General features: G+C 43.1%; 1 protein-coding gene across 1 annotated transcript in view; it reads right to left on the bottom strand.

Annotated features, from left to right (window-relative positions):
• The window catches only part of FANCA (FA complementation group A), a 38,070-nt gene that overhangs the window by 4,501 nt on the left and 8,053 nt on the right, over positions 1-25,516 (bottom strand). The window contains exons 9-37 of the mRNA XM_034072593.1: positions 25,138-25,171; positions 22,740-22,806; positions 21,841-21,953; positions 20,806-20,882; positions 20,224-20,365; positions 19,532-19,665; positions 18,208-18,318; positions 17,694-17,789; positions 17,539-17,598; positions 16,344-16,432; positions 15,830-15,890; positions 15,685-15,734; positions 14,488-14,564; positions 12,564-12,668; positions 11,825-11,967; positions 11,295-11,365; positions 9,833-9,932; positions 8,851-9,050; positions 8,573-8,669; positions 8,067-8,243; positions 6,977-7,050; positions 6,412-6,540; positions 5,894-5,960; positions 5,481-5,638; positions 4,815-4,920; positions 3,794-3,853; positions 3,302-3,406; positions 2,463-2,575; positions 1,539-1,680 (exon numbers count right to left, since the gene is read on the bottom strand). Of these exons, the coding sequence (XP_033928484.1) occupies positions 1,539-1,680; positions 2,463-2,575; positions 3,302-3,406; positions 3,794-3,853; positions 4,815-4,920; positions 5,481-5,638; positions 5,894-5,960; positions 6,412-6,540; positions 6,977-7,050; positions 8,067-8,243; positions 8,573-8,669; positions 8,851-9,050; positions 9,833-9,932; positions 11,295-11,365; positions 11,825-11,967; positions 12,564-12,668; positions 14,488-14,564; positions 15,685-15,734; positions 15,830-15,890; positions 16,344-16,432; positions 17,539-17,598; positions 17,694-17,789; positions 18,208-18,318; positions 19,532-19,665; positions 20,224-20,365; positions 20,806-20,882; positions 21,841-21,953; positions 22,740-22,806; positions 25,138-25,171 (2,958 nt within the window). The remainder of the gene's footprint in view (positions 1-1,538; positions 1,681-2,462; positions 2,576-3,301; positions 3,407-3,793; positions 3,854-4,814; positions 4,921-5,480; positions 5,639-5,893; positions 5,961-6,411; positions 6,541-6,976; positions 7,051-8,066; positions 8,244-8,572; positions 8,670-8,850; positions 9,051-9,832; positions 9,933-11,294; positions 11,366-11,824; positions 11,968-12,563; positions 12,669-14,487; positions 14,565-15,684; positions 15,735-15,829; positions 15,891-16,343; positions 16,433-17,538; positions 17,599-17,693; positions 17,790-18,207; positions 18,319-19,531; positions 19,666-20,223; positions 20,366-20,805; positions 20,883-21,840; positions 21,954-22,739; positions 22,807-25,137; positions 25,172-25,516) is intronic.

Consider the following 25,516-nt stretch of genomic DNA (forward strand, 5'->3'; position numbering starts at 1 on the left):
TGTTGGTCCACAGCCAGCATGCCACCAGCAGATGCAAGTGCATCGTAATCCTGGCCTGACATACACTGGTTATTGCTTTTCTGGATCCCTACTGCATAAATCAAAGGATGCAGTGGCTCTGTGATCCTAGAAAGTTAAAGTAACTTCTCTATTTATGCTGCTAATCCAGTTGTAAAGCTAACCCTCCTTTCTTATCTATGTCTGAGAAAAGAGAGGGCCAAGCCAGACAGCACTTTCCATGCACAGCAGGTCTGTCTGCACATTCATAGTGGTCAGGGCAGGAAACATGGCAGTGAGAGACCTTTCCCTTCAGCTGAGAGCTTTACAGAGGCACAGACTGCTGCACATGGATAAGTCAAACAATCAAGGAGAGGCACATGTGGAATAGGTGGGTTCTTTGGATTTAACCAAAGTGTCTCAGCCCCAAAAAGGTGGCTAATCCCACAACACTCCTATTTCTGACAGAGATTTGCCCCTTAAAGCTGCCACCTGAAGGGATGCAGCACCCAACACCAGTACTGTGTATGGAACCAAGTCCCCAACACAGAGATCTGTGCAGTCCCACAGGCACCAGAGCAGCAGCTGAGGGTGTGAGCTGGGGCCTGAACACCAGCCAGCCACTGGGACCCCCACTGTTCTCGCTCTTCCTGGCATCCTCCTCTCTCAAGGCAGGTTTTTGAGGTGAAGCTGCTGTTATTCCACACGTACCAAATGCTCACATCAATTCAGTGACACCAGTTTCTGACTGGCAGCTTTTGGCTCTCAGCCAGTATAAACAGTAGAGGAGTCGATCCCATACCAAGAGGAACTGCTACCCTCACTGCTGCCCCAAGCAATAAACTGGAGAGTAAATAGTAAGACACAGGTTCTGCTTCAACAGTGTTTGCCTGTGAATATCCTAGTAGTGACACTTGCAAATGGAGCTCTGGTCCCAGCTATCCCCTGGAAGATCAGCAGACAGCACTGCAGGGCAGCAGCCCAGATAATTCCCATGCATGGAGGGCACGGAGCGTGGAGAGGCATTTCCTGGAACAGACTTGGGAAAAGCCTCCAGAAATCTCTCCTGGGATTCCCAGTGTGTCTTTTGAGAGCCCTTGAAACATGTGCATTCCTATCTCACAGACTTTCTGCATCTCCTTAATCTTCCAGCCAAGTTGCCTGAGCTAAAATCCACAGTGACTGCTCCTTTGTCAGAGGGAGAGGTGATCCTGGCATGCCATGGATTGAGGTCTCAGTCCCTGCAGCACTCTATCCAGCTTCAGCTTTTAAAGCAGCTGCTTATTAGTGCTCCCTGGCTTCACAAAGGAGTCAATGATGAGTTAAAAGTTAAAGTCTGCAACAGCTTTGCCTCTAGGATAAGTATTTAGCAACTGTTAATTTACAGCTTCGCTTTATCAACTAGCCATCAGCAAGATTTCACAACAGGGTTTATGGGGCACAAGCAGTATCTCAGAACAACCATTTCTCAGCTAAAGACATTCTACTTCTAGTATTCATGTGCTGGGAGCAGCAGGCACTTAAAATGTGCCGAATCTTGCCTGTTGTGTGTCAGTCCCCAGCCTCTTCAGTGCCTCTCTGTCTTGTCCACGTGGTGATTGCTGCTGAACAGCACAATGGAGGAAGGCAGCTGAAATCCAAGGAGGCTCAGAGGGAGGGAAGGCCAGTCCTGAAGAAAGGAAGCTAGGAAACAAAACCAGCATGTCATGAGTTGGGAAGAAAACAAGGCAGGGGGGAAATCAGCTTTGAAGGAGGAGGAAATCAGGGGCTTGGGCAGAGGTGTAAGTTTGTGGCCCAAAATTCTTCTAACTTATTTCCCCTGCAGTTGGATGCTACATAAGAGACAATTAAAAACAATAAAAGCCCCGAAGCAGGAGGAAGCACATCTGATTATCTTATCAGAGGTTGGACAGGTCATTAACTGTACACTCTACTACACAAGCGATTGTCACTTGCAATAACCTACAAGGAGATTCTTATACTGAATTCCCAGCTTTTGGAAAACAAGTATCAGTCTGCTGAACAGACAGCACAACAGCTAAAGAAGGAAGCATACAGCAGAGAAGCAGTGGGTAGCTTCAGGAGACCAGAGATTCCCCAAATCAGGGAGCAAAGGGTGCGGCAGCTTAAGCAAATGACTCAACACTGTGCTAAGGGCTATTTCCAGTGTTTCTCTAAAAAGGACTCTCCCTTCCAGTCTCCTCTAAAAAGATTCTTTTCCTTATGGTAAAACACTCTAACCCATATTACACAGAAGGCCAGACTAAATAATTATAATGACCAAATTTGAGTTTAAACTCTACAAAGGAATCTGTATATAGCTATCCTACAAGCCTCAGTCCACATTAGCATCTCATACAGCCGGCTGAAACCCAGCCTGGCTCAGAGAACAGGCCTCCTGGGTGCCCATACCTCAGAGAGCAGGTTCTCCTGCTGCAGATCCACACTCACTTCCTCATACACACCTGGTAGCTGAGGACTTCAATTCCCTCAGTCTTTCCAGTTCTTCTGCAAGTGGAACTCCAAAGAGTCTTTTCCACTGAGAGCAAAGTACTGGCTCCAGCTTCGGCCACCAAAGCTAGGAAGACAAACCAGCAGGGTCAGTGATGGTGTACTCAATAGTTGTCTGCAATTAGGTATACATGCTACCTCAGCCATGCCTTTCCCTTATTGAAAGAGTCCAAACCATACATTCACACATAAGAAGCACAAGGAGTTTCACATCTTGGAAATGTGAAGAGGGTCATATGTGACCATCATACCATGGTGCTCTGAACCTCCTGCAGTAGGACCAGTCATAGAATCCTAGAATGGTTTGGGTTAGAAAAGATCTTAAATCTCCTCCAGCTCCAACCCCTGCCACGGGCAGCGACCCCTTCCACCGGAGCAGCTGCTCCAAGCCTGTGTCCAACCTGGCCTTGAGCACTGCCAGGGATGGGGCAGCCACAGCTTCTCTGGGCACCCTGTGCCAGCGCCTCAGCACCCTCACAGTGAATAATCTGTGCTTTATGGACTTTTTGGTTGCTTGGCACATAACAATCAGCCACCTTCATAGTATATCTGAAACCCAGACAAGTTTCCCAACATCTCTTAAACAGCCTCTGTTCCTCTTATACAGTGATGCTCCAAAAACAAGGCTGAATGCCCAAAGCTGGCATCAGAGATACAAAGGTACAAAAACACTCCACAGTTTCCCAAGGGCATTAAGAATTTCTCCACATGGACTTCACAGTTTGCATTAAACGAAGTTTAAGGCAAGTGCTCTGAACTGGTACTTATCTAGCAATGAAATAAGAACAGTTACCGCTGCAGACAAAAGCACAATGGGACAGTCAGTTTGACACGCTGTTAGAACATCATTGATTGCTTCTGCAAATTTACTGCAGCCCAAGCTGGCATTAAGCAGGCCCTGGAAGGGGATAAATTACATGATCACTACACACGTATGTCTGTGCTGCTTTGAAGTATTATCTCACCAAGCTGAGTGCAAACTAATCAAAGGTAACTGTAGGGGTCAGCATGGCCCAGCAAAAGAAATGTGTTACCAATAATTTATCCTCCCCCCATCAGCTTTGGTGTGTTGTATTAGAATTAACCTCTACCATTACAGTCTTCTATTACTTCTCTGCATTTTCCTGGATTACTGCTTTTCTTTTTGGAATTTACAACAATGATTCTCAAAACAAGAGTATAAATAGGACATCTCATTGCCAAGAATGTCATAGTCTGGTATCTGGTGAAGAAACTACTCTGATTAGCAGGGATACTGGAACAGAATGACAAAAGCAGCAGTTACCCTGAAGAAGTGAGAAGTGATGTCATAGGAGAGTGCATACCCTCTGGAACAGACGTTCTTCTGTGGGGAGAGGAGAAAAAAAATCATTCCATCCCTTTTGAATTACGATTTTCTTTGAATATTTTGGGTGTCTGGCCCAACAGGACTCAGCACAAAATCATCCTGTGAGATCCTGAGCATCAGTTCAGACTGTAGTAATTTCATTTCTACATAAAGCAACACCACTGACTAGGTGGTGCTTTACAGTCCAGCACCAGGGAGCAAATCAGACAGCCCTGCTCACCAGTCATGAATGGCAGAAGCAGTTTGATTAAGTCTTGGAAAGAACAGAGGTTTTTGGCTGTGGCTGACATGACAGTGCAACAGGGGTTGAAGAGACCAGTCAGGATGAATGAACAGAAAGGAGAGCTATCCTCAGACCACAAAACAGTGCCTTGGGGGACCCACAGGTCAGCTATCTCCCAGGAAGCTGTAGAGATCTGCTTATCCTCCTGTGTTATGTACACTAGGGAAACATTTGACAGTTGACACAAAAGACAGTATCCCCTGCTGCATGCGTGTGCACACCACAGACATACACTGTCATGAACAGCACAACTGGAAAGAACACTCCTATCACTCAAGAACTGGCCAAGCCATAACTAGGCTACTCTGTGATCACCCACTGGTGGTTCTGCTTCTGGACTCAGTGCTCCTAGCTCCGACTACCACTCTGCTGGCTGGCTCCACCCGAGATTTGCCTACACCATTTCCCAAGGATTCTTTCTCCATAGTGTAAAATGCCACCACAATTCCAAATGAACAAACCCAAAAGTCATCATCCTACAGCAAAGTGCTGAGAGGAACTCTGCAGAGCCAGGGGGTGTGAAGTCTTGAGCTCAATGAGTTGAATGTCCCTAAGATCTAAGCTAAGGTTGTTCCATGTTTAACTGCATTTTAACTCCTGTCCTAAAACCAAGTTTAAGGTCTTAATCCAGAGCATTTACCAACAAGAAATTACTGTTTGGCTAATGACACATACCAGCTCTGAGTTTACAAAACGGAAAAAGTCTTCACAGTCCAACACTGTTTTCTTTCCTTTCTGACATGTTATGATCAGGGTGGATGCAGGGAGCCCCACCAGGATCCTTACACAGGGAAAAACAAAACTGAGATTACCATGAAGAAGAGAATCAGACTCCATGCTCTCAGAACACGTCTTCGATACCAAGGGAAGTTTGAGAGATGTTAAATGTGAGAGATCTCAAAAACACAGACAGAAACTGCACGAGGTATTTTTCCCATAGCCAAGAATCCCCTCTGCATTTCCATGATATAAACATAACTTCCAAAGATACCAGCAGTGACTCAAAAATGGAAATGCAGACCTAGCTGACAGTAACAAATAGAGTAATTTAACAGCAGTTATAAATGGTTGCATGAAGAATGGCTGTAAATGTTGTCCATGAAGGCATGTGGGTCTTTGAAATTCAAGCTACTGGCAGAGCCAGCTAAAGCCTAAGTCAGCAAGACACAGTTAATTCAAATGGGTACCAGGGAATAAGTACCTCTTGCACAATTGTTACCATGACAATAGTGTTCTCCTGACTTGCAGTGGAATCAGAGGAGGGACTACCCAACTGCACTAGAATTGCTTTGAACAGCAGTTTTGTTCAAGGTATTCCCAGCTGTTCAGATCTGCATTTACCTTCTGTGCAGCAGCAGCTCCTGCTGCCTCCATAACTGCTCACCCAAAGCAGAGCCAGGTTTTCTGTCTTTCAGTCTTTCTTGGAGAATCTCCAACAGGAAGTGCTTGCTGCGGTCAGAAAGCAACCTCTGCCTACACCCCAGCTCCAGCACCAGCTCCTGAACAGGGAGATGGGGTAAAGAAAATAAATAAACAAACATCGGTGTTTCCATGACCATACACTCGACTGCATTCAGGCTCTCATTGTTTCACTGAAGTCAGACAAAGAGATCAATAAGAAGAATCTCCCCCCCCTCAGTTTCCATGCTACTGCTGATGCAGAGAACTGAATGTCAGCTTTGTGTACACTGAGGTATCATTGATGGGTCAAAAATCAAGGACTGAATGTATAGATACATGGAGTCTGAAATCACCTGCAGCTTGCAGAAGATATCAGGATTGAGAGCTGTCTTTGACCGGCTGCAGGTACCCAGGTCCAACCTGAAATTAACAGACACACCAGGTAACTAACCCTGTTAGTCCAGCAGGATAACACCATTCAAATAAAGTTAAATGGCTTCAGATGAACAGAAAGCTGTAACATTAATGTTTCTTAAACAAGCTGTATGTGAGACAGCAACTCTCCTCTAAACCTCTCTCATTTTCCAGCTTCAGCCACTTCCTCAGGGGCACTGGTGCTTGCCTGGCCAAACAACCTGAATACAAATTCAGCATAAAGTCAGACTAGGGACTCTGTCACCCAAAACAAGATTCTTATGCAAAGACTGGCGAGTCCTGCAGGGCCACCTCCCAGCTTTCACTCCCAACCAGATCTGTGAGAAGAGAATTGTTTCCACAGCCCCATGTAAGGCACAAGCTCACAGCTCCTGGCTTGCATGGTCATTAGCAGAACCATTGCTTCTGCAGAAATGCCAGTCATGATGCAGAATACCTTTGTGAGGAATCCAGAATGGTATTGATAATAATGCCACATGCCTTCTCCAGGTCTCCATCACAGCCACCAGAAGCAGAAGGTGCAGGAAGATACCACTGATAAATGGCCCAATAATGGAAATCATGCCTGCAGTATTGAAAAGGAGAAGATAGAAAATCTTATCACAGATCAGATTTTAATGGTCTTTCCTTGATGTAAAAGGAAGATCACACAGCAAGTGGAATGACAGATAAAAGCACCCATACAAGTACAGATAGAAAAGTCATCCACTCAACACATGTACTGATGTCAGTCACCTCTTGCTTCTGGAAACAGGGAGGTTTTGTGAAAAGTCATTTGGAAGGACTGCATGTGTAGGCCAGAGCTTATCTTGGTAAGCTTCCTCAGTTAAACATGCCTCATTCTAGCATTGCTGCAACTCTGGACAAACCACAGTGGTCAACAGGCATTTCTGACCCACAACAGCTGGTTTATTTACTTCCTGATCTTCAGTACTTTTCCTTGTATTGGTGGGAAAGCCTCTTGAGCTATTCCCTTTTCAACAGAGCCCCTCTGCACTTACCTTTCTGAAGCAGACAGAATATCCTTTTCAGAGCACACGTCCAGCTCCAATAGCAGCCACTCTCTGAAAGATAACTGGGAAAAGCAATGAGTGAGGTAAAAGGGCAGACCAGCAAGGCAACTTGTGCAGAACAGCCACCTTCTTCCCAAAATAAAACCCACCTTCCCCCACCCTCAGACACAATCCTGCACAGGTTAAAAGAGATGAGACAGGAAACATCAACTAAAAGTTTTTGCACTGTTTCCCTTGCAAGAAATCTAAACTAAAACCCCACTGGCATTAAAACTTGCCGAAAGCAAGCCTATAAAACATCTCACACACCCCCACACCCACCCACCCCTCTGACATTTCCGAACATGCTCATCATGTCAAAATCTAGATACCAGAATGAACCCATGTTATTAGAAATAAATGCCAAAATGAACAAAGCACCATAGTCAGACAGACTGGTACAAGCATCAAAGGTTTTAATGCAAAGCTATTTTAGCTGCATACATCAAGCTAGCCAAGCACAAGGAGTCATTCTAGTAACATGACAAACTCCTCTGCACAAAGACAAACTGGTTTTATGTGGACCAGGTTAAAAAAAGAAATCCTGTCCAAGGGTGGTATAAAGCGAGTAGCTGTGATTTAAACCTGCTTCTCAGCAAGGCAGAGCCAAACAATCAGAGAAACACAGGTGGTTCAGAAGAACATTGACATTTAGACAAAGTACCAAAAAAACCCAAGTATTTTCTGTTATTTGACTCATCATCACTTCATAGGCAGTACACAGCAGGAAGCTGAGACTATGGACAGGTCTCTTCTCTACACCTCGTGACCATTTTCTCACTATATACAGTATAATTTGTGAAGCTTTCTGCTCTCACAGTAAGCAGGGCGAAAAACTTGAGTCAAATTTTCTATTTCTACCTTACCATCACCATCAAAACTTACAAATAACACTGAGCATGTGACATCTTCAGTGGTAAGACCAACTTTTAGGCACATTAAGTTTTTACAAGCAGCTTTTTATCACTAATAAGTAAACTGCAAAGGGCAGACCTGAAAAATGAGAATTACAGTGTGAAGTCATGGAAAATACTTATACCTGGAATGCTTTTTCCTTCAGGAGCTCTTGAAAGCGTGCTTGTTTCCATAAGCAGAGGCTGGCTCTTCTGTAGTTCAGAGAGGGATGTGACAGGGAATTCCAGAGTGGGTCAGTTTTTGCCTCTTTGCACAGGATTCCCCGAGCTTCCAAGCTCAGCCGTGGCACAATGTACTGCAGCTAAAACAAAGGCACAGACCCCTGCACATTTCCATAAAACAAAGGCACAGACCCCTGCACATTTCCATCAAAAAAAAGGCAACCTCTGTCTGTGTGACATTGCCAAACAAGCAAATACACAAAATGGTAAGATGGGAGGATACCAAGATGCATTTTTATATAGTTTTCTCTGTATGAGTTAGAATCACAGAAGCACACAATCCCAAGGGTTGGAAGGGACCTCAAAAGGTCATCTAATCCAACCCCCCTGCAAGAGCTGTAGAGGAGTCTGCAGCAGGAAATTGAACTGAGACTGATCATTCTCATAAGTAAAACATTTTTCCTTTTACCTTTTTAACAAGGGTAGGAGGAAGTAAGGCACATAAATCCTCATGAGAGCAGGATGAAAACTTGCACATAAAGTAAGATACTGCTGCAGTGCAAAACCTGAGAGAAAGAACAAACTCCATTATCTGTTTGGTTCAATCGTACCTTTTCCCACTCAAAGTCCAAAGTCAAAATAAAGAGTATTAAAAAAGCTTTTAACTTATTTGCTTGTCTCAAGCATCCCTCATGTGGCAAACCCACGCCAGGGAAGTAAGGACACATGGTGGAGGCACGACCTCACCTCATGCAGAAGGCAAACGATTCTTCCGTCCTGCACTCTAACAAGCAGTTCCAGAACTCAGCAAGGGAAAGGAGCTTTGCAGGAACAGGCTGAGAAATCCCAAAATTGACTTGCACTTCAGGAATGAGAGCTCTGGATTCACTTAAGTGGACCACAAAAGCTGCTAGTCCTAAAATATGAGCATTATTCAGGGAAGGACCCTGCAAGCCAAACATAAGTAAAGAACTGGAGAGACATATATTTAGTTTGTAACAAAACCACCTTTCTCAGGGGAAAAAAAAAATCATAATTAATGAAGTAGCAGAACATTTACTCCTGCTCATTGACTTATTAGTGCAGCAGTATCAATTTAGCAGACAAGAGGCACCAGTTACATCAAACATGTTCTTCCTTCCTTGAAATTGTGCAGCTTAGGTCAACCTGCAGCAAAATTTGGACGTTTCTGTGACACAGTAACTTCAAGAACTAGCTGTAAATTCAGCCCAGCAGAACTGGAGATTGTCAAGGCTTTTAGCTTCTATGACATTTTACCATGCTTTTAGTCTGACCTCTGCAATATCATGGGGTAAAGGAAATTAAACCAACAGTTCTTGAGAAGCCACACACGGCTCCACCCCAGATTTGGGGTATTTTTAAAAGGGGTGTACAACTATGTTATTCAGTGTGGAAGCTCAGGAACCAAGCGTTCTACTAGTTTTCTTTCAGCTTGTTCGTATACTTACTTATTTTAGCTGCTGTTAAAATGTATCTCAGAATGCATTAACCTTCTAACCTATCTATTTCTGCAGAAGAACATTCCGTGCACACTTCCGAGAGCAAGTTCATGCCACTGGACCAAAATGAAGGTTTTGTGGGAGTTTGAACACTAGTGAAGTCCCTCCAGGGTGTAGTCCAGACAGGTACATGCCCCACAGCACAGGAAATGGAGGTAGGATAGCCTTTAGCACACTATAACCATATTATTCTTGAATGGAAAACTAACCTGATGATAAATAAGCTGGCAGAGCCTGCCCAGAAGCGAAGGTAAGAGATTCCTGTGTCCACACATCATCTTCACAAACAAGGAGAGACATGGTCCCTGCCTGCAGAAGGGAAAACCCACATGCTCATTTTACTGCTGCTTTTTATCCCCAGCACAGGAAGAGGTATTTAAAAATGCTTAAACACAGTGAACCTGAGCTGTGCTTGTAAATACAGGATAATTATCATTCCATCTAAGGGTTCAAAGAAGTGTCACTTTTGGAGTATCTAAGCAGAGGACCCCTACAAAGACATGAACAACTCCAGTGCCTAATATAGTCAAATAGGTGTTCTGAGATAACAAGGAAAGGCGGAAGCTGCCTGGGGCACAGTCAGCTTTTTTTTCCACACAGAGCACAAGGTAAACAGAGGCAGAGCAATAAATGGGATCAAAAGCAAGAGGAAACAGAATTAGTATGGCAAGGTCCTGTTGCAAAACAGGGGAAGGGACTTTCCCACCCAGCTGACAAAATCCAGCACATCCTCAGAGGAGATGGGATAGGGAGTTGGGTTTAGAAACAACTTCCTGGGATGCCCTTACTTATCACAGCTACTTTTCAGTACAGGTTTTTGATACAGATTGATTTGCTCTAGGTCAAAACAAGCTGAATGAGAGAAAGATGCACCAGTCGCCACAGCACGCTGAACTCCAGAGGGGCTTGCAGGCAGCTTGTCAGCATATTGTTGTTTCCCAACAAAGCCATTTTCCACTGAAATGTTGACCAGACCACAATGTTTACAACTTCTGTTGCATCAGGAAAGAGGTAGCTATTAACAGAGTCCATCCAGAGGCAGTGGAGTGCTGCCTCTCCCTCCTCATACATGCCAGAATCAAACTGAGTCACTTCCATGGGGAAGAGGGGATGGGAGGTAAAGAGAAGATGTACCATGCTCTTCCTGTGCCTGCAGTGTTAGGCTTTATGCCTCACGCATTTCGTATTACATACGGCATTAGGAATGAAGGGTGAACCTGCCAAAAAGACACCTCAAAGATGCATCAGTGCTCACTGTCAGAAGACAAGTATTCACCACCCCTGATCTCTAGATTCAGCTTGCAAGTGATTCCTGGACCAAAGGAATTTGCTTTATTCCCCATCCTCCACCACTGAGCTGAAAACACCAACCTGAACACATAAGGTTAATAGAGAGTTTTTATACATTGTCACAGAGCAAAATGCAGAGCCAAAGGCCACCTTTTTCTGAAGGGATCAGTAAGAAAAAAGGGGAAATATGTTCTATTTACACATATATATCAAAGCACATTAGTTCTTAGATTACAGAGCCTCAGAATAAAGCAGCCTGCAACTGCCAGCCTGCACAGTGAGTATGAACAAGCAGGAGTCTCTCCTTACCCCTGGACAAGTTTTGGAATTCTAGTGCACTAACCAGTGCTGTTTTCTCTACTCTTTTTATCTGCATCTTACCTGTCAGGAGCATTAAAGTAGGAAGCAGCGATTAGGTTTTGGCAGAATGATGTCAGCAGAAGATCAACAACCTGGAATTAGAACCACATTGCTAATTCCTACTTGTTGGGTTGGATATCTAGATCTCGTTTTCTGCAGTGTATGTTTCCCAACATTAAAACAAGAAAACAAATCAGTTAATGAAATGTGCTAGAAGTTGTACAGATCCACTGGCACTAAGAGATGGAGAATTAAGCCAGTAACAGCTCAGGAGCGATCCCAGCACACAAGAGAGACAAGCGTAGTAGGGAAAGCCTAGCCCATTACAGGACTGCTCTGACAGATCTGTCTCCAGATCTTGCCACCAGTCATCCAACAACATCCAGAAGGCAAAAAGATATGAACAGTCTGTGCAGGGCAGGACAAGGTAGACAAAAGGAGAAATGCACTTCCTGTTCTCCACAGACAAAGCAGCCTTTCACACAGTAGACCCAGATGCATTTTTACCCACCCAGCCCCTCATTTGTCACCCCAACAAAGGCTGTACTCACACTCTGATGGCAGGCCTCCAGCCTGGGAGCAGAAATGTCAATTTGGATTGGAGAATGCAAAGCAGCAGCTTCACTCTCATCACTGCTGTGACAAAAGACTCTTGCCAGTCTATCGGAAACCACTGCAATCTGTGCTAGCACATCTGCAGGAAGGTTAATGGGAGGAGAGGAGAACCAGGACAGAAAGCATAAAAGATTTACAATTCCACATAGCAGGAAGAAGAACAAGTGAAATATATACTCTAATTGAGTATGCTACTAAAAGCTTTAATGAGGATAAAAAGTTTAAATGGGACACAGTGATCATTGCCTTTATTTTAGAAGGCAGTGCTATTTTTTCCCCAGTACTATTACTGATACACATTGAGAATAGTTTTTCACACCAGAAAGCAAACAGCCTTCAAAAGGGGGCCCAGGTCATCAGGCGAGATCCAGGAACAGGGCTGCCTGCCTTAACAAAGATCAGTGTGGTATCAAGTACTTTTGGTACCAAGTATCACCACAGAGATCTGAAGTTCTGAACTCAAGCATGGAAACAGATCAGACATTAGTATACATAGATAAAGAGATAAATGGATATATTCATAGCTGGCAGGATTACACAGATCTGAAAGATTACCATCTTCAGGTGCCAATGGCAAGTAATTACTGCTATTGCTTTGGCTATCATTAGCCACATTTTATTAATGCAGCTTTTAACAGTCAGTTATTGGTAGTTGTAACTTGCCTTCCTACATACCTTCCTGCTTAGCCTGCTCCACAATCAGCACTCTTAGTTCAGCCAGGTCAGCCTTCAGCTGCTCCACAGGCTCTTTGGAATGGCTGGTCCCTGCTTGAGACCCATCTAGATAAGCAAGAGCAAAATACAACATATTACACTCACCTTTGTGCATTCTATCAGCTCATAAAATGCATTCAGCAACCTCTGCATATATTTTCTATGAAAACAGTAACTACTTTTTTATAAGGTACAACAGATCCCCAAACTGTCAATCTGCCATATAAACAGCTTTGGTTTCACATTCAAAATGTGCTATTTGATTAATCATTTATGAGTTTACGCCTAGTTGCAGAAAGGAAATTAGTTCTTAAAGGCAAGAGATAAAAGAGTTCTCCTTTCAAAGTTTTTCCCTACTTGCTTTAGTGCTCTGCCCCTCACAGAAACATTTGCTGTCCTCAAACAACTGGAACCAGTCTCAAAATTCAGAGCCATTGTGAATACTACATCATCAGCATCTCTTCCATGCAACATCTCCAGATGCTGCATGTTCCTCTGCTCTGGTTTTTGTTTAAAAGAAGAATTAAAAGGAAATTCCTTTTACCACTAGAAAGAGAGTGCCACCAGCAACAAGCTGCCACAGCACAGCCCCAGAAACCACCCATGCAGTTGGTTAGGCAGGAGAGGCATCTTGTACATGGGCCAGAAATAACTCAGGACTGAACATGAGAAGTAACAAAGGTTAAAATTAATACTCATTATAAACACACTGCAAGGTAACAAGGAGCCTGCTGAGTCACCTTCAGGTGCAAGAGTGAGCACTAATGAATAGCACAGGCTTAGAGCTGACCAAGAGTCCATCCTGCCCTAAATCCAGCCTCTGGGCAAGAGCCCTACAGACGGGATTAGGATGTAGGGGTCGGGAGGGGACACAGATCAGGCAGATCAGGATGCAGCACCACTAGAGGTCACTGGCAATTCAAGGCCTCTTGCCAAGCCCTGGCTGCCCGCTGGGATCCTGCTGATCCCAACCCAGCATGTCAGATCCTTCATCCCTGCGGTTGCTAGGACAACCTCAGCAGCCAGGCTGCTGCACATCTGCGGTGGCCCAGGACTGCTTTGTCATGCCTCTCCAGCATCTCCAGAGAGCTTCAAAGGTCCCAAGTGCCCTAAGAAGGACTCAATTAGATTCTGTATACAGAGCTCACTTATCTCCACCACACTGGCCACACTCTGCTTACCAGCCTGACCTTTCCATTTCTATATACGTGTGGTGAGGATATCACCCATTTAAGATGCATCTGAAACGCCCACTTGCTGAAAGAGATAAGAGGGCTCATTAAATACCTATTACATTGACACACACTGCACCAGTAATGTGGATACAGTGAAGGGACCTGAAATTAGTGGGGCCTTCTCACCCAAACACATGTAAACTATGGGCTGCAATCCCTGTCCCACTGGCTCTGTTCCTACCCCTTCTGTTTCTTCAGAATTCATTCCTATCCCTCCTGCTTCCCCAGAGCTCCATCAGGTACAGTAATCCATTCTTAAACGAGGACCATGATGAGTTGAGACAGTGCCATTACGCAAGGGATCAACACAGCAGGTTCACACCCCGGGCTAGCCAGAGCTGAGGAGCATTCAAGCTGCAAATGCTGATTCATGGAGATGTCTCTGAGGTAGATTTAAATCAGCAAGCTCAGGCATTGTTTGCAGCCACAGCACAGAACTCAACAATCCCACCCAAGCAGGATAGGCAGAGAGTCATTACAAGAGTAACTCCTTAATACCTTAGTGAGACATAAAGAACATACACATATTTATGTGCAGATTAAAGGCCTCATCAGCTGTAAATTCTTGAAAATTTTCAATTCAGGAGGGCATCAATGGAAAAATTTACTTTTCTTCAAACTGACCCAGAAATAAATGTTCTACTTTTTACCTTGTAACATTTTCTTTTTCATAGCACCACAGGCTTGCACGTATGTCGAGTACAAGTTGGAGGGTATTTTATCAGCTCTGTAACAAAATAGAAAAAGCAAATACATTCATTATACCACATAACCACGCTCAAGCTCCAGATTTATTAAGTATAAGCCCAAACAACAGCTGTGCTATGAAATGTAATTAGAGGCTCCTAAGTATAGAGAGCATCTAAAGCATTTTTTCATCATCATCTGACACAAGGGCAACAAATCTATACCTAAGGCTTTCATAGCAAGTATTATACACATGTAACACATACTACAAAAAAAATACTATATGTATTATTAACACATGCATTGATACCCAATCCATATATAACGTGTCTAAGATCACATGAAAGTAAATTGTGACATGCAGGATTCACACATCTAAAAGAATGTGATAGAGGCCAAAGTTTGACCTCTGATGCTTGCTGGGCAGCCACTCAGCACTAAAAACATATTAGTGAGGCTCCCGAGAACCCAGCTGCTTCTCTCACAACTTTAAACAATGATCCAGTCTTTAATTTTAGAGCCAGACTAGAATGACGAGGCAGGACCAAATGCCTCATCTGTAGGCAGTGTCACGAACATTTTTTCTTCATGATAGGTTACAGGGGAATTACTGGATTTAAAATTAAGCTGCTTCTGCAATGCAGAAAAGCACTTCTGAACATGCATGTAGGACAAGCCTGAGTTCTGAGAGGGGCTGTGTTCTCTTGGGGTGTCTCAAGAGCAATTCATAAAGCATTAACAGACATTTCAGTTTCATCTTCCACTTCTCCAATAGCCTTTCCCAAAAAGCCCCCCTTTATCAAAAAAAGGGGGCTCATCTTCCTTATCAAATTTTATATTCAGCAGTATCCTCCAAAATCTGCATAAAAATATATCCTGCCTGCAGCCAGAGGGCTGCCTGGGACTCCTAGTTAATGGTTTCACAGTGGCTAGAGGCCTAATTACAGAACTGAAGACATTCACCTGTACAAACAGACTACTCCCTCCACAACTCAACCTGCACACCACGAGCCTGGCCAGGAAGCCCTGCCAAGAGGGCTAGACAGGGCTCAGCCTTCTGCAAACAAGGTATCAAAGCCTCCAATAACATGATGTGAAGATAAATGTTCTAACAAGAAAAGTCCAGAAGCATGGAAAGTTACACTGGGCAGGCACAATACCTCTTTAAAGAATCTATAAAAGCCATGAGCACATCTGGGGTTTTAGGGAGCTGCAACAGAAAAAGAGGCAGGTTAGGTACAAACTACACACTACACACATCTAAATGGGAGGATCAAACAACAGAAGCCAAAAGCAAATACTAACCACGCGTGGCCTGAGCAAAGCAGGAAGGAACCAGGAAGTATAATACCGTCGCCTGAAAATACTGAGACAGAAAACAAATAAAGCAAAATATTAACTATGGCAAAGCTGTGCAGTGCCATCTCATACCACAACAACTTATTTGGCTCCTCCAAACAAGAAACATTCATGTTGCCATGAATAACCACAGACAAAACAAGCTCAGATTAGACAATAGTTATTAATTTCTTTAATTTTACTTTTTATTTATTATCACATTTGTGGAGTTTTCCATGTGTGCACATGCCTTTTCACTCTCTACACAAATAACCTCTGTTTAGATGACTACTGAGGCAGGGAACAACACGGGAAGAACTTCCCAAAACCTCCTTTGCTCATATCCTCAATTTTTCTTGTTTTGTTATTTTGATTTGGACTTGGCTTTTATTATTATTATCATCATCATCATTATTATTGTCACCATTATCATCACTACTACTGCAGCTAAAACAAGGAAGAATTGGAAAGCACATGGTACCTGGCTTCTATCACAGATGTTGGGATCTTCCTTGTGTTTTCAAATATCTGAAGGGCCTTTTCAACATCATGAAGTGCCTGGCCCTGGGGCTGGCTCACAGAAGTAACAAGGAAAGAAAGATGTTGTGAGAAATCAAGGATGACAATACTTTCCCTGCTTGTTCTTCCAGAGTTAGTAACAGTCATCTGTTCTGGGAAGAGACTGAACAAACACAACAGAATAACAAGAACTACCTGATATGCAGAGTAAAGCTGCAGGATGGAGGAGCAGAGCCTGAGCCACTAGCCTGCCTCATTAAGGCTGTAACAGCTATTCCGGGTCAGCTCAAAGGTCCATGTAGGTCTGTACATACCTCCGACAGCAACTACAGCTGATACTCCTGCTTAACATCACACCATATATCCAGTTGCACCCCATCAGGAGCAGTATCTTTTCTGCTCCAGGTTTGGTTTATTTTATTCTATTTTGGTTTGTACACTTAGAATTAAACCCCAGGCCATGCTACTCCACTCAGAGGGACTGCTATCCTGGGTTTGTCTTGTCTGAGCTATAAGTAAGCTTAAGACTACAACAACCTGTGCCAGTTTCTCAACTGACAAACAGATCAAACTTGGAAGAAGTTACATTAAATCTTCATTTACAACTTGCAGTTCATCACAGGACTAGATTTAATTGCAGTACATTCAGCTACCCTGTTGCCAGCCTGTATGTCACGTACTGCAGTTGACTGACAGTATAAGTGAGGCCCCTAATCTACCTCACTTGTCATCAAAATATAGGAAGGGACACTAAAGGCAAATGCTTCCTTATCAATTACTGTTATTACCCAAAACTTATCACAAACCACAGTATGAAACTGCAGATTCCCTCCTCAAGTCCCCTTTGAGTATGAGCACCTTGATAAAACACTAAAGAGATGACATGCTATACTGAGAAGAGTATGTATCTATGTATACATAGATAGATACACAAAATGCTTTCCTATGTGATCAAATCATTTGAAGCAAAACCCTCGAGGGAGATGCTACCAAATCTGAAGAGAATCTGCATATTTATGGCCACTAACCCATCTTAAATCTGGAGATTTGGCAGCATGCTTAAACTTGGTAGGAATGGCAGAGAGGTGGATAGCCTAAACTCTTTTCCAGAAGAGGGGCATGACTGATGAAAAAACCATTAGCTACACCAGCAGTACCTGCACAGACTCATCTCTGGATGACAAGTCTTCGTAGAGCCCCATATCTTCTATAGCAACCTATGTGAGGTTACAGAAATACACATGGTCACAACACAACTCGTATTTTAACAGAGCCAGGAAGAACTATTTGAAAAGAGACAATTTTGACGCACCTTGAGGTCATCCAGTCTGGTTTTAGCCAAAGCAATGTACTCCAAGAGAACAGACCGATGCTTCGATGGCACAAAAGGTGGGTACATTATATGGACCTGAATTATGAAATTCACAAGATTAGCCACTTAACAGTGTAGAAATCCTGTTTAATGTGTACAGCCATTTATCTCAAATATTCCCCAAAGAACATGTCATTGCTTCTTGTAGGTTAAGCCATTTTCATGGCAACCAACAGGAAACTTTTCCCCATCAACAATGCAAACAAACAAACAAACAAAAAACACCCAAAAACAACAAAAAAATCACTGAAGTGCTTAAATTTAACTCCAAGAAAGGAAAACTCCTTCTTGTCAAGTAAACAAAAATCTTGTACTTCCTTACTTCAGAAAAGTTTTGAACAACGTATCAGCAGTAATGCAATTACTATAACAACAATAATATACTGAGCCTAGTCAAAGGCAGACACTTTGGACAAGTGTCTTTAGAAAACCATCTGCATTAGCATCTTCTCACCTTCAGGTACTGTGCTGGTTCAAAGGGCACCAGCTCTGACAAGAATTCAAAGAGGAAGACCAGAGCTTTCTTACTGCTCGTGTGGTGACTTCCAGCGTTCCCAAAGGAAGCCTGAAATAGGGAAAAATGACAACACAGCCTTTTGGCACAACAGAATCCCAATCCCAGCGATGCTGCAACTCAGCACACAATTCCCAGGCATATGTTAGAGATCTGCTTCCTATTAGGAGGATCTTCCTGGAGAAAGAATCTTTCTAAAGAATTACTATAAGCCATTAGGAAGAAACTCTTTACTGAAGTGATGACACACTGGGCCAGGGTGCCCAGAGAAGCTGTGGCTGCTGCTTGGAGCAAGCTGCTCTAGTGGAAGGTGTCCCTGCCCATGGCAGGGGGTTAGAACTGGATGAGCTTCAAGGTCCCTTCCAATCCAGACCATTCTGGGATTCTGTGATAAGCCTCCATAAAAAGTTTATTGAAGTCTCTAAGGACCTTTTATTTTACTTTCTCTGCCCAATTTCCAGAGCCTGCCATGTCATGCTTAACACCCACTCTGATGTGCTACCATCAGAGGCAGACCAGTTAGAGGAGTTAAACAAGGTAACACTGAAAAGCACCAAAAGGAGTGATATTCATGAGGGAACCACACATCTACAGGTTTCCACAGAGGTTTACCCATGCATTGTAAGGAAAATAAGCCAGTCTGAGACTATACAGAACATATACAATTTACTTTTGATACAACCTGATCACTCCACCAGCAAAGGCTGTGTTTCAGATTTGCAAACTCATTCAAAGGAATTTACAGGTTTAAATTATGTGGAGATTTGCATACCTAAAATACCTGCATGTTTATAACTAGAGGCTAACAACCAATTATCTATAAGGTCAAACACAGCAATTACAGCTGCATGCAAACATCCAGGAAATATGAATGTTTCATCTGCAATAACCCACATCTTATGCAATAACAACAGTGTTGGTTATCAAGATACTGAAATACATGCAAGATTATGATTATAACAGGAATTACATGTCTGCATTCCTGACAAATAATATGAGAAGGCAGGATGGACTTAAAAGATGAAAGGAGGGAAGACCACAGAAAGACAAATAACATATTCTTTGCAGACATAAAGGCAGTAATGAATATTAAATCATTCCTAATGTCAATACAATCACTTATTACTCTTTGCTTTGGGTTCTCTCACCTTTCCCCCCTAATTCCTGACTATCTTGTGTGAAAGTAGGCTTCCATTGTGCAGCAGAACATTTCTTATGCACAGGTTTCCTCACATACTTAGAGTCAGGCCACAATTCATCTTACCTTAAACCATTTAGAGTAAGGCATGAACACAGCAGGGCCCTCTAGAGCAGCCTGCCGAGCTATCAGGAATGCTGTGATCATATTTTCCACGTCATAATTCCCAAAGGCCTTTGTCAGAAGATGGCTCAGTAGATCTAGAAAAATAAAATAATAACCCCAAACTTTGCTCTTGTTACTGTTGTGCAATTTTCTACAGTAAATAAAGCCAAATAACTGCAATAAAATATCAGGACATGTATTGCAGCTTGGGGAACATTTGAGACCTGCTTGTATTTTTTCATGCTCTTTCAACAGGCAACTCTTGTATTTCAACCTGCAGGAACTAGAGGGAGTCCAGCAATGACATAATCAATAAGAAGCTCTAAAACCCAAGGTCTGCTAGCAGATGTGAGCTACAAGAACCAAGCTCCAGTAATTGCTACTCCAATTAAGAATTAAGGTAACTATCAAATAACCATTCTTAGCAGCACACAGAGTTTGAGAAGTGTCAGGCACAAGGTCTGGCATTCACATGGCCAGGCCACCAACATGGATGTCTGAAGGGAAAAGCAGATTTTTCTGCTTTTCCATGCAGGAATCTCAAAACAGCAACTATAAATGTTTATATTGCTACACCAGTTGGCATGGTTTCCCTCTTAAGTACCTCAGAAACAAGCAGACATTAGCTTGAAAGTTTGCTAATACCTACTTACCTTTGAAGAGCTGCTCAGCCTCAGCATGACAGACTGCCAGTGTGGAAACACAGGACAGAACATGCTGCCAGTTCACTTCATGAGTCTCCAGCACTTGCTGCAGCTGGCAGATTGACTCCTTTGGACTGAATGCCACAAACAGCTGGAAGAGTGAAAACAATCTCAGCTATGACAGGCAGCCACCCATAAGAGTGAAACACACCACCAGGATTAACATGAAGGTGTCTTTTGAAAAAGCTATCCTGTGTACATCTTCTGCATCAGCTTTCCAGAGCCAGATACCGTCCTGGACTGGGACCATCCCTAGCTAAAACAAACAGTAGTACTCCAGTTCTTTCAGGAGTCATGTCATATTCTGTAACAGTGAAAATTCACATCTCCAGTTATCATCGTTGTTCTCATTAACAGTTTTGCACAAATGAAAACCCCTGTATTACTGTCTCTTCATGCTTCCTCCTGCCTACAGTTTCTGGCAGCTGTGACTGGAATACACTATTTAAAAGAAAAAAACTTATTTCAGATATTTCAGTGAATATAAACCCAACATAATGAAGTTCTCTTTGTGAAACCAGGGAGACCTACTTTGCGATACAAGGTAGTGAGCAGTGAACAGGTTCTTGTAAAGCTCCACTCTTTCTGCATGTGGATGGCATCAGACACTGCACACAAAAAAATAGAAGTTTACTTTTCAGCAATAAAATAAATTTTAAAATACACCCAAAACCCTTAAGTTAACCACACACTTCCACAAAAGATTTGGCTTTGATACTTCAAAAACTGCCCCGAGATACTCTGTCTCACATTCATTTGTCTTTAGAAAACAGTCTATGGCAACAAGGACAGTATCATTTCACTATGGCACTGCCATCTTGAAGCTGTTCTTGTGATCACGCATTCATAGGCCAACAAAGAATCAGCGACAAATCATTATTTTCCACAGTAACTTCTCCCCACTGGAAACCAGCAATGACACAGCTCTCACACACTACAGGCAAGCAGCTCTAATCATAGCTCAGAGTGACTTTACCAGAGATTTTGTAGCCCAAACATGTTTCTTCCTAAAACCATCAAGCTCCACAATTACCAATCAGGATTAGAAGCCTTCCTGTCACTACCTCTAATCTACCAAAAGGAACACCCAGCCAGCAGAGAAAGGCCACATCTTATGAGTAAACCCAAACACAAGGGACCAGACTTACTTCATCCTCAAGCTCTCTGTAGCACTGCCTCTCCCACTCAGTTTCTCCTTTGGCCAGAGCTTCCCAGAGGCCAGAGCTCTCCTTTGTCTGCCCCATAAAGGCTGCCATTACGTGGGACTCCAAATATCTGTTCACGAGCCACTGTCTGAAGTTCTGTTTGAGGATGCTGACTTTCCACCTACAGTTTTCTGCTGAACTACAGCCCTATAGAGCCCAGATTTTAGGGAGTTTTGCTTTGGTTTTGTTTGTTTGGTTTTTTTGTCTGGGCTTGCACCCTGCATATACAGACCCTGGGAAAGAGCTGGGAAGCCAGGAGCTTCTCTGGCTGCTCCAGGACGGACTAAGTGAGGCCTGGTGGGATGGAGCTCCATATGCACAGTGACACACCCTGGAGACACTTCTCCCCACCTATTCCTACCTTTCAACAATGGGTTGTAGGTAAGGACCTCGATCAGGGTGTGTCTGAAAAACTGCTGCAAGGAATCCGGATGAACTGCACTGTTATAAAGTGACACACTGAACACATTCAGCCTGTAAATGACAGGGAAATACTCAGAAACAATGGACAGGAAATATGATAAATCAGGTGCTGATTAGGGTGAATTACTCTTTTTCCTTCTACATCCATCTCTCAAATTGCCAGATACACACCCTTTTTTGTATGTATTTTTAAAATATCTATTATATCATATCTATTATATCATATCTAAAGACCATGTAGCCATCAGATTGACAAGCATGAATCTAATGTATACCCCTGAACAGGATGGGACTTTGACATGCACAGAGTAGTTAAAACAAGTTGGGAAGCAGGAACTGGAGAAGACAATGGCATCTTCATAGAATCATAGAATCATAGAATAGTTAGGACTGGAAAGGACCTCAAGATCATCCAGTTCCATCCCCCCTGCCATGGGCAGGGACACCTCACACTAAACCATATCACCCAAGGCTCTGTCCAACCTGGCCTTGAACACTGCCAGGGATGGAGCATTCACTACCTCCCTGGGCAACCCATTGCAGTACTTCACCACCCAGGTACTTCTGCTCAGAAGCAGAGTGGGCAAACTCAAGGATGCTCTAAGATAGGTTCTCACACTGCCAGAACACCCTTTCCTACCTGACACTTATCTTTCTGCAAGCATTCTTATTTGCACAGATTTTATTAGAGAACACTAACTGTAAGTTAACACGGTTGTGGGGTATGTGTAAATAAGTTACTAAAACCCATAACATTCGCTGTACTTCAGTAACAAGCATAATAGTGGATAAAAAAAAACTCGTCCTGACATTATTCATAGCAACAGCATTTCTTACCAGAACCTCCTAGCTTGCAGAGTGGAAACATCTTCCTGCTTCTCTTTACCAACAGCATCAAGCACCCCTGTACCCCAAAATACAGACACAAAGCCACAGTGAGAGAAATGGAAGGAACTGTGACACTAAACAGCTGGCAGGAACTAACAGGAACAAGTAATCTGTGCACCTTTGAGAAGGTGACCCCATTAGGGAAATGTGCAGAAGTCAATTCAACAATATTAAATTCTTACAAATTTTTTCAAGAGTGACAGAGAGACTCAAAAACTATTAACACTAACCTTGAACCAATTTAAAAGCATTCCCAAGAATGTGCTAATAATTAAGCCCTCTAAAAATGCACATAAATTAGTATTTAACTTCCAAACCCAGTCCCAACTGTGCACTGCATCTGTGAGTGTGAACACTGCTAAGCTGCATGAGAGAGAAGCCTGTCTGGAGGCAGATTGGCAGAACCAAGCTTTGAATTAACAACCCTGGTAATAATGGTCTTAACTGCCTGGGCCAAAGAGGACACTGCGGTGAGTGCCACACATTCTAACTGCAGCAAGGCTTCATGTTACATTTGCTTAGCAGAAATTCTCTCAAAAGCTCAATCTGCCCCAAAATGACTGGTGGAGGTCAAAGAGGTTTGCAGCTTGCACAGCCTACATCACTCAAAGCCCACACATTGAGAAACCCTTTGCTTCACAGCCTGCTGCATCTGTTTCTCATCCCATCATACTTTTAAAAGCCTCTTCTTGTAACAGTGAAAGAGTTTGCTTTGTTTATTTGTTTATTAGGATCAGTGAACCACCCTTAAAAGGAAATTTTCTGAGCTGTGTCCCTCATGTGCCTTTCCGAGGCAGCCCACAGCATTAGTACATAATACCCTCCTCTCCTGCTAAGGAATACTTTAAGGTTAAGTAGGGGAGAACAGAGAAAAGGAGATAAACTCTACTTATCTTCAGGCACAGGAGTTCAATATAGCATTACTATGAAGCACAGTGCTCCCATGCTACTCTCAGCCTGTCCTCCTGCAGTTAAGCTCTTCATTAATAGTGAATTATTTTAGAGAATCCTAATGTTCTTCAAAGCAGTCGATTAACTAAGCAAAACCCCTTAAAGGTGACCCAGAAGTATACACTAATAAAAATACCTTTTAAACAACCTCATTTAATACAATTTTCAGACATACAGACTGGCAGTCAGTCAGTGGCAGCGCAGGCTGCACAACATGAAGGTCAAAGGAAGAGCAGGTTAGCAGACTCCTGTCTGACTGCCAACTGCCTGCTTCTTTTCCTCCAAAATCCCCCCTAGCCCTGCGTTTGGAAGGATTATTTCTCAAGTCCCAACATGAGGGTCTCCTGAGATGGGACTCAGTAAATAATAAAGCACTTCTTGCAGCTTTCCATTTTTAGAAACACTCCCTGAGGTCTGTGAGGCATCTCTGTCTACAGACAATGCTCCCTGTGAGACAGGGGTATGGGATCAGACTGGCAGTGCCCATCACAAGAGACAGAGAAGGGAGGGAGCAGTCCCAGTGTCACATCCTGGTTTTCCATTATCTTACAGCGGAGGAAAAGTGCTAACCTCTGCAGCAGCACCAAGCACTTTGTGGAACCACACCAGCAAGAACAAGGAGAAAGTGCTGTCACTAAGGAGACAGTGAAGTAACAGCAGCCACAGTCAGATTGTGCTGATACACTGGTGTAGGGCATGTGAGGAGGTGCAAGCAAATACTTCCCTTGCTGTACAGCAGATACAGCAACTTACTGTGAAGATCATCTGTTACACAAGACAAAAATAACCCTCATGTGTTTAGTCTTTCTGCACTGGATTTGCAATGCAAACCAGGTGTTACTCCTTGAACTCTCAGCAGCAGCATCTGGTCTGCCCTGGCCAAGACAGACACACTGTCCATGGGATAGCTTTTGAAGTCTGGCCATTTAAAGACTGCACACCTACATTAGATGTCTTTCCTCAGCTTAAAAACAAAACAGGTTTCACAAAATGTTAGTCTGCAGATCCAGACTGAGCTTCCTTGCACCTCACTTTCTAAATCCGAAGTTTAATTCACTGAGCAGAAAATAAAATTATCCTAGCCTAACCTCTGTGCTACAATTGCTTCCCATTCAACTTGTTAAAGTCAGCTTGGATACCTGCCTGATGCTGCAGCTGGGAGCATCAAAATGAGCTAGTATAAAAGGCAAGAAATTATCTGCAGTGATAATAATTTCTGCAGGAGACACTCACTTTAAAAGAGCAAAGGGAAAAGCAGAGGCACAGAGAATCAATGACACAAATATTATACAGAGGAAATGATTCCCAGGCAAAGTGTTTCTTCATTGAGAACTGAACAAGGAACGTAAGTCTAGCAAATTGACTGCACAAAGCTACGAATCACAAGAATACTTACATGTCAACATTCTTTGTAAGACAGCATGACAGATCTGTTCAAAATTGACAAATTAAAACCATTTAGAGTTTAAGAGCCAGAGTTATATGCAGACAAAGTCAATTGACTCAAAGAAATAATTCTATCCCTCTTTAATTTAAAGCTTAACTTTTACCTCAACCTGTAATCCAGAAGAGATACAATAGACAGAGAGAGCAAGCACTTCCCATGCTTACCAGCACTCCACTTACCAGGCTTATATTTAAATGAAAATAAAAAATAATTAAAAAAGCAATCAAGGTGAAACTGGGGAAGCTTAAAAATCCCTTTAAGTGCCACCTTGGAGAAATTCTCCATTAAAAAATGCTCTGTCCTGGTTTCCCATTTCCTCCTCACCCAC

This window comes from Melopsittacus undulatus, chromosome Z, assembly GCF_012275295.1.
Source record: "Melopsittacus undulatus isolate bMelUnd1 chromosome Z, bMelUnd1.mat.Z, whole genome shotgun sequence".
Taxonomy (NCBI): Eukaryota; Metazoa; Chordata; class Aves; order Psittaciformes; family Psittaculidae; genus Melopsittacus; species Melopsittacus undulatus.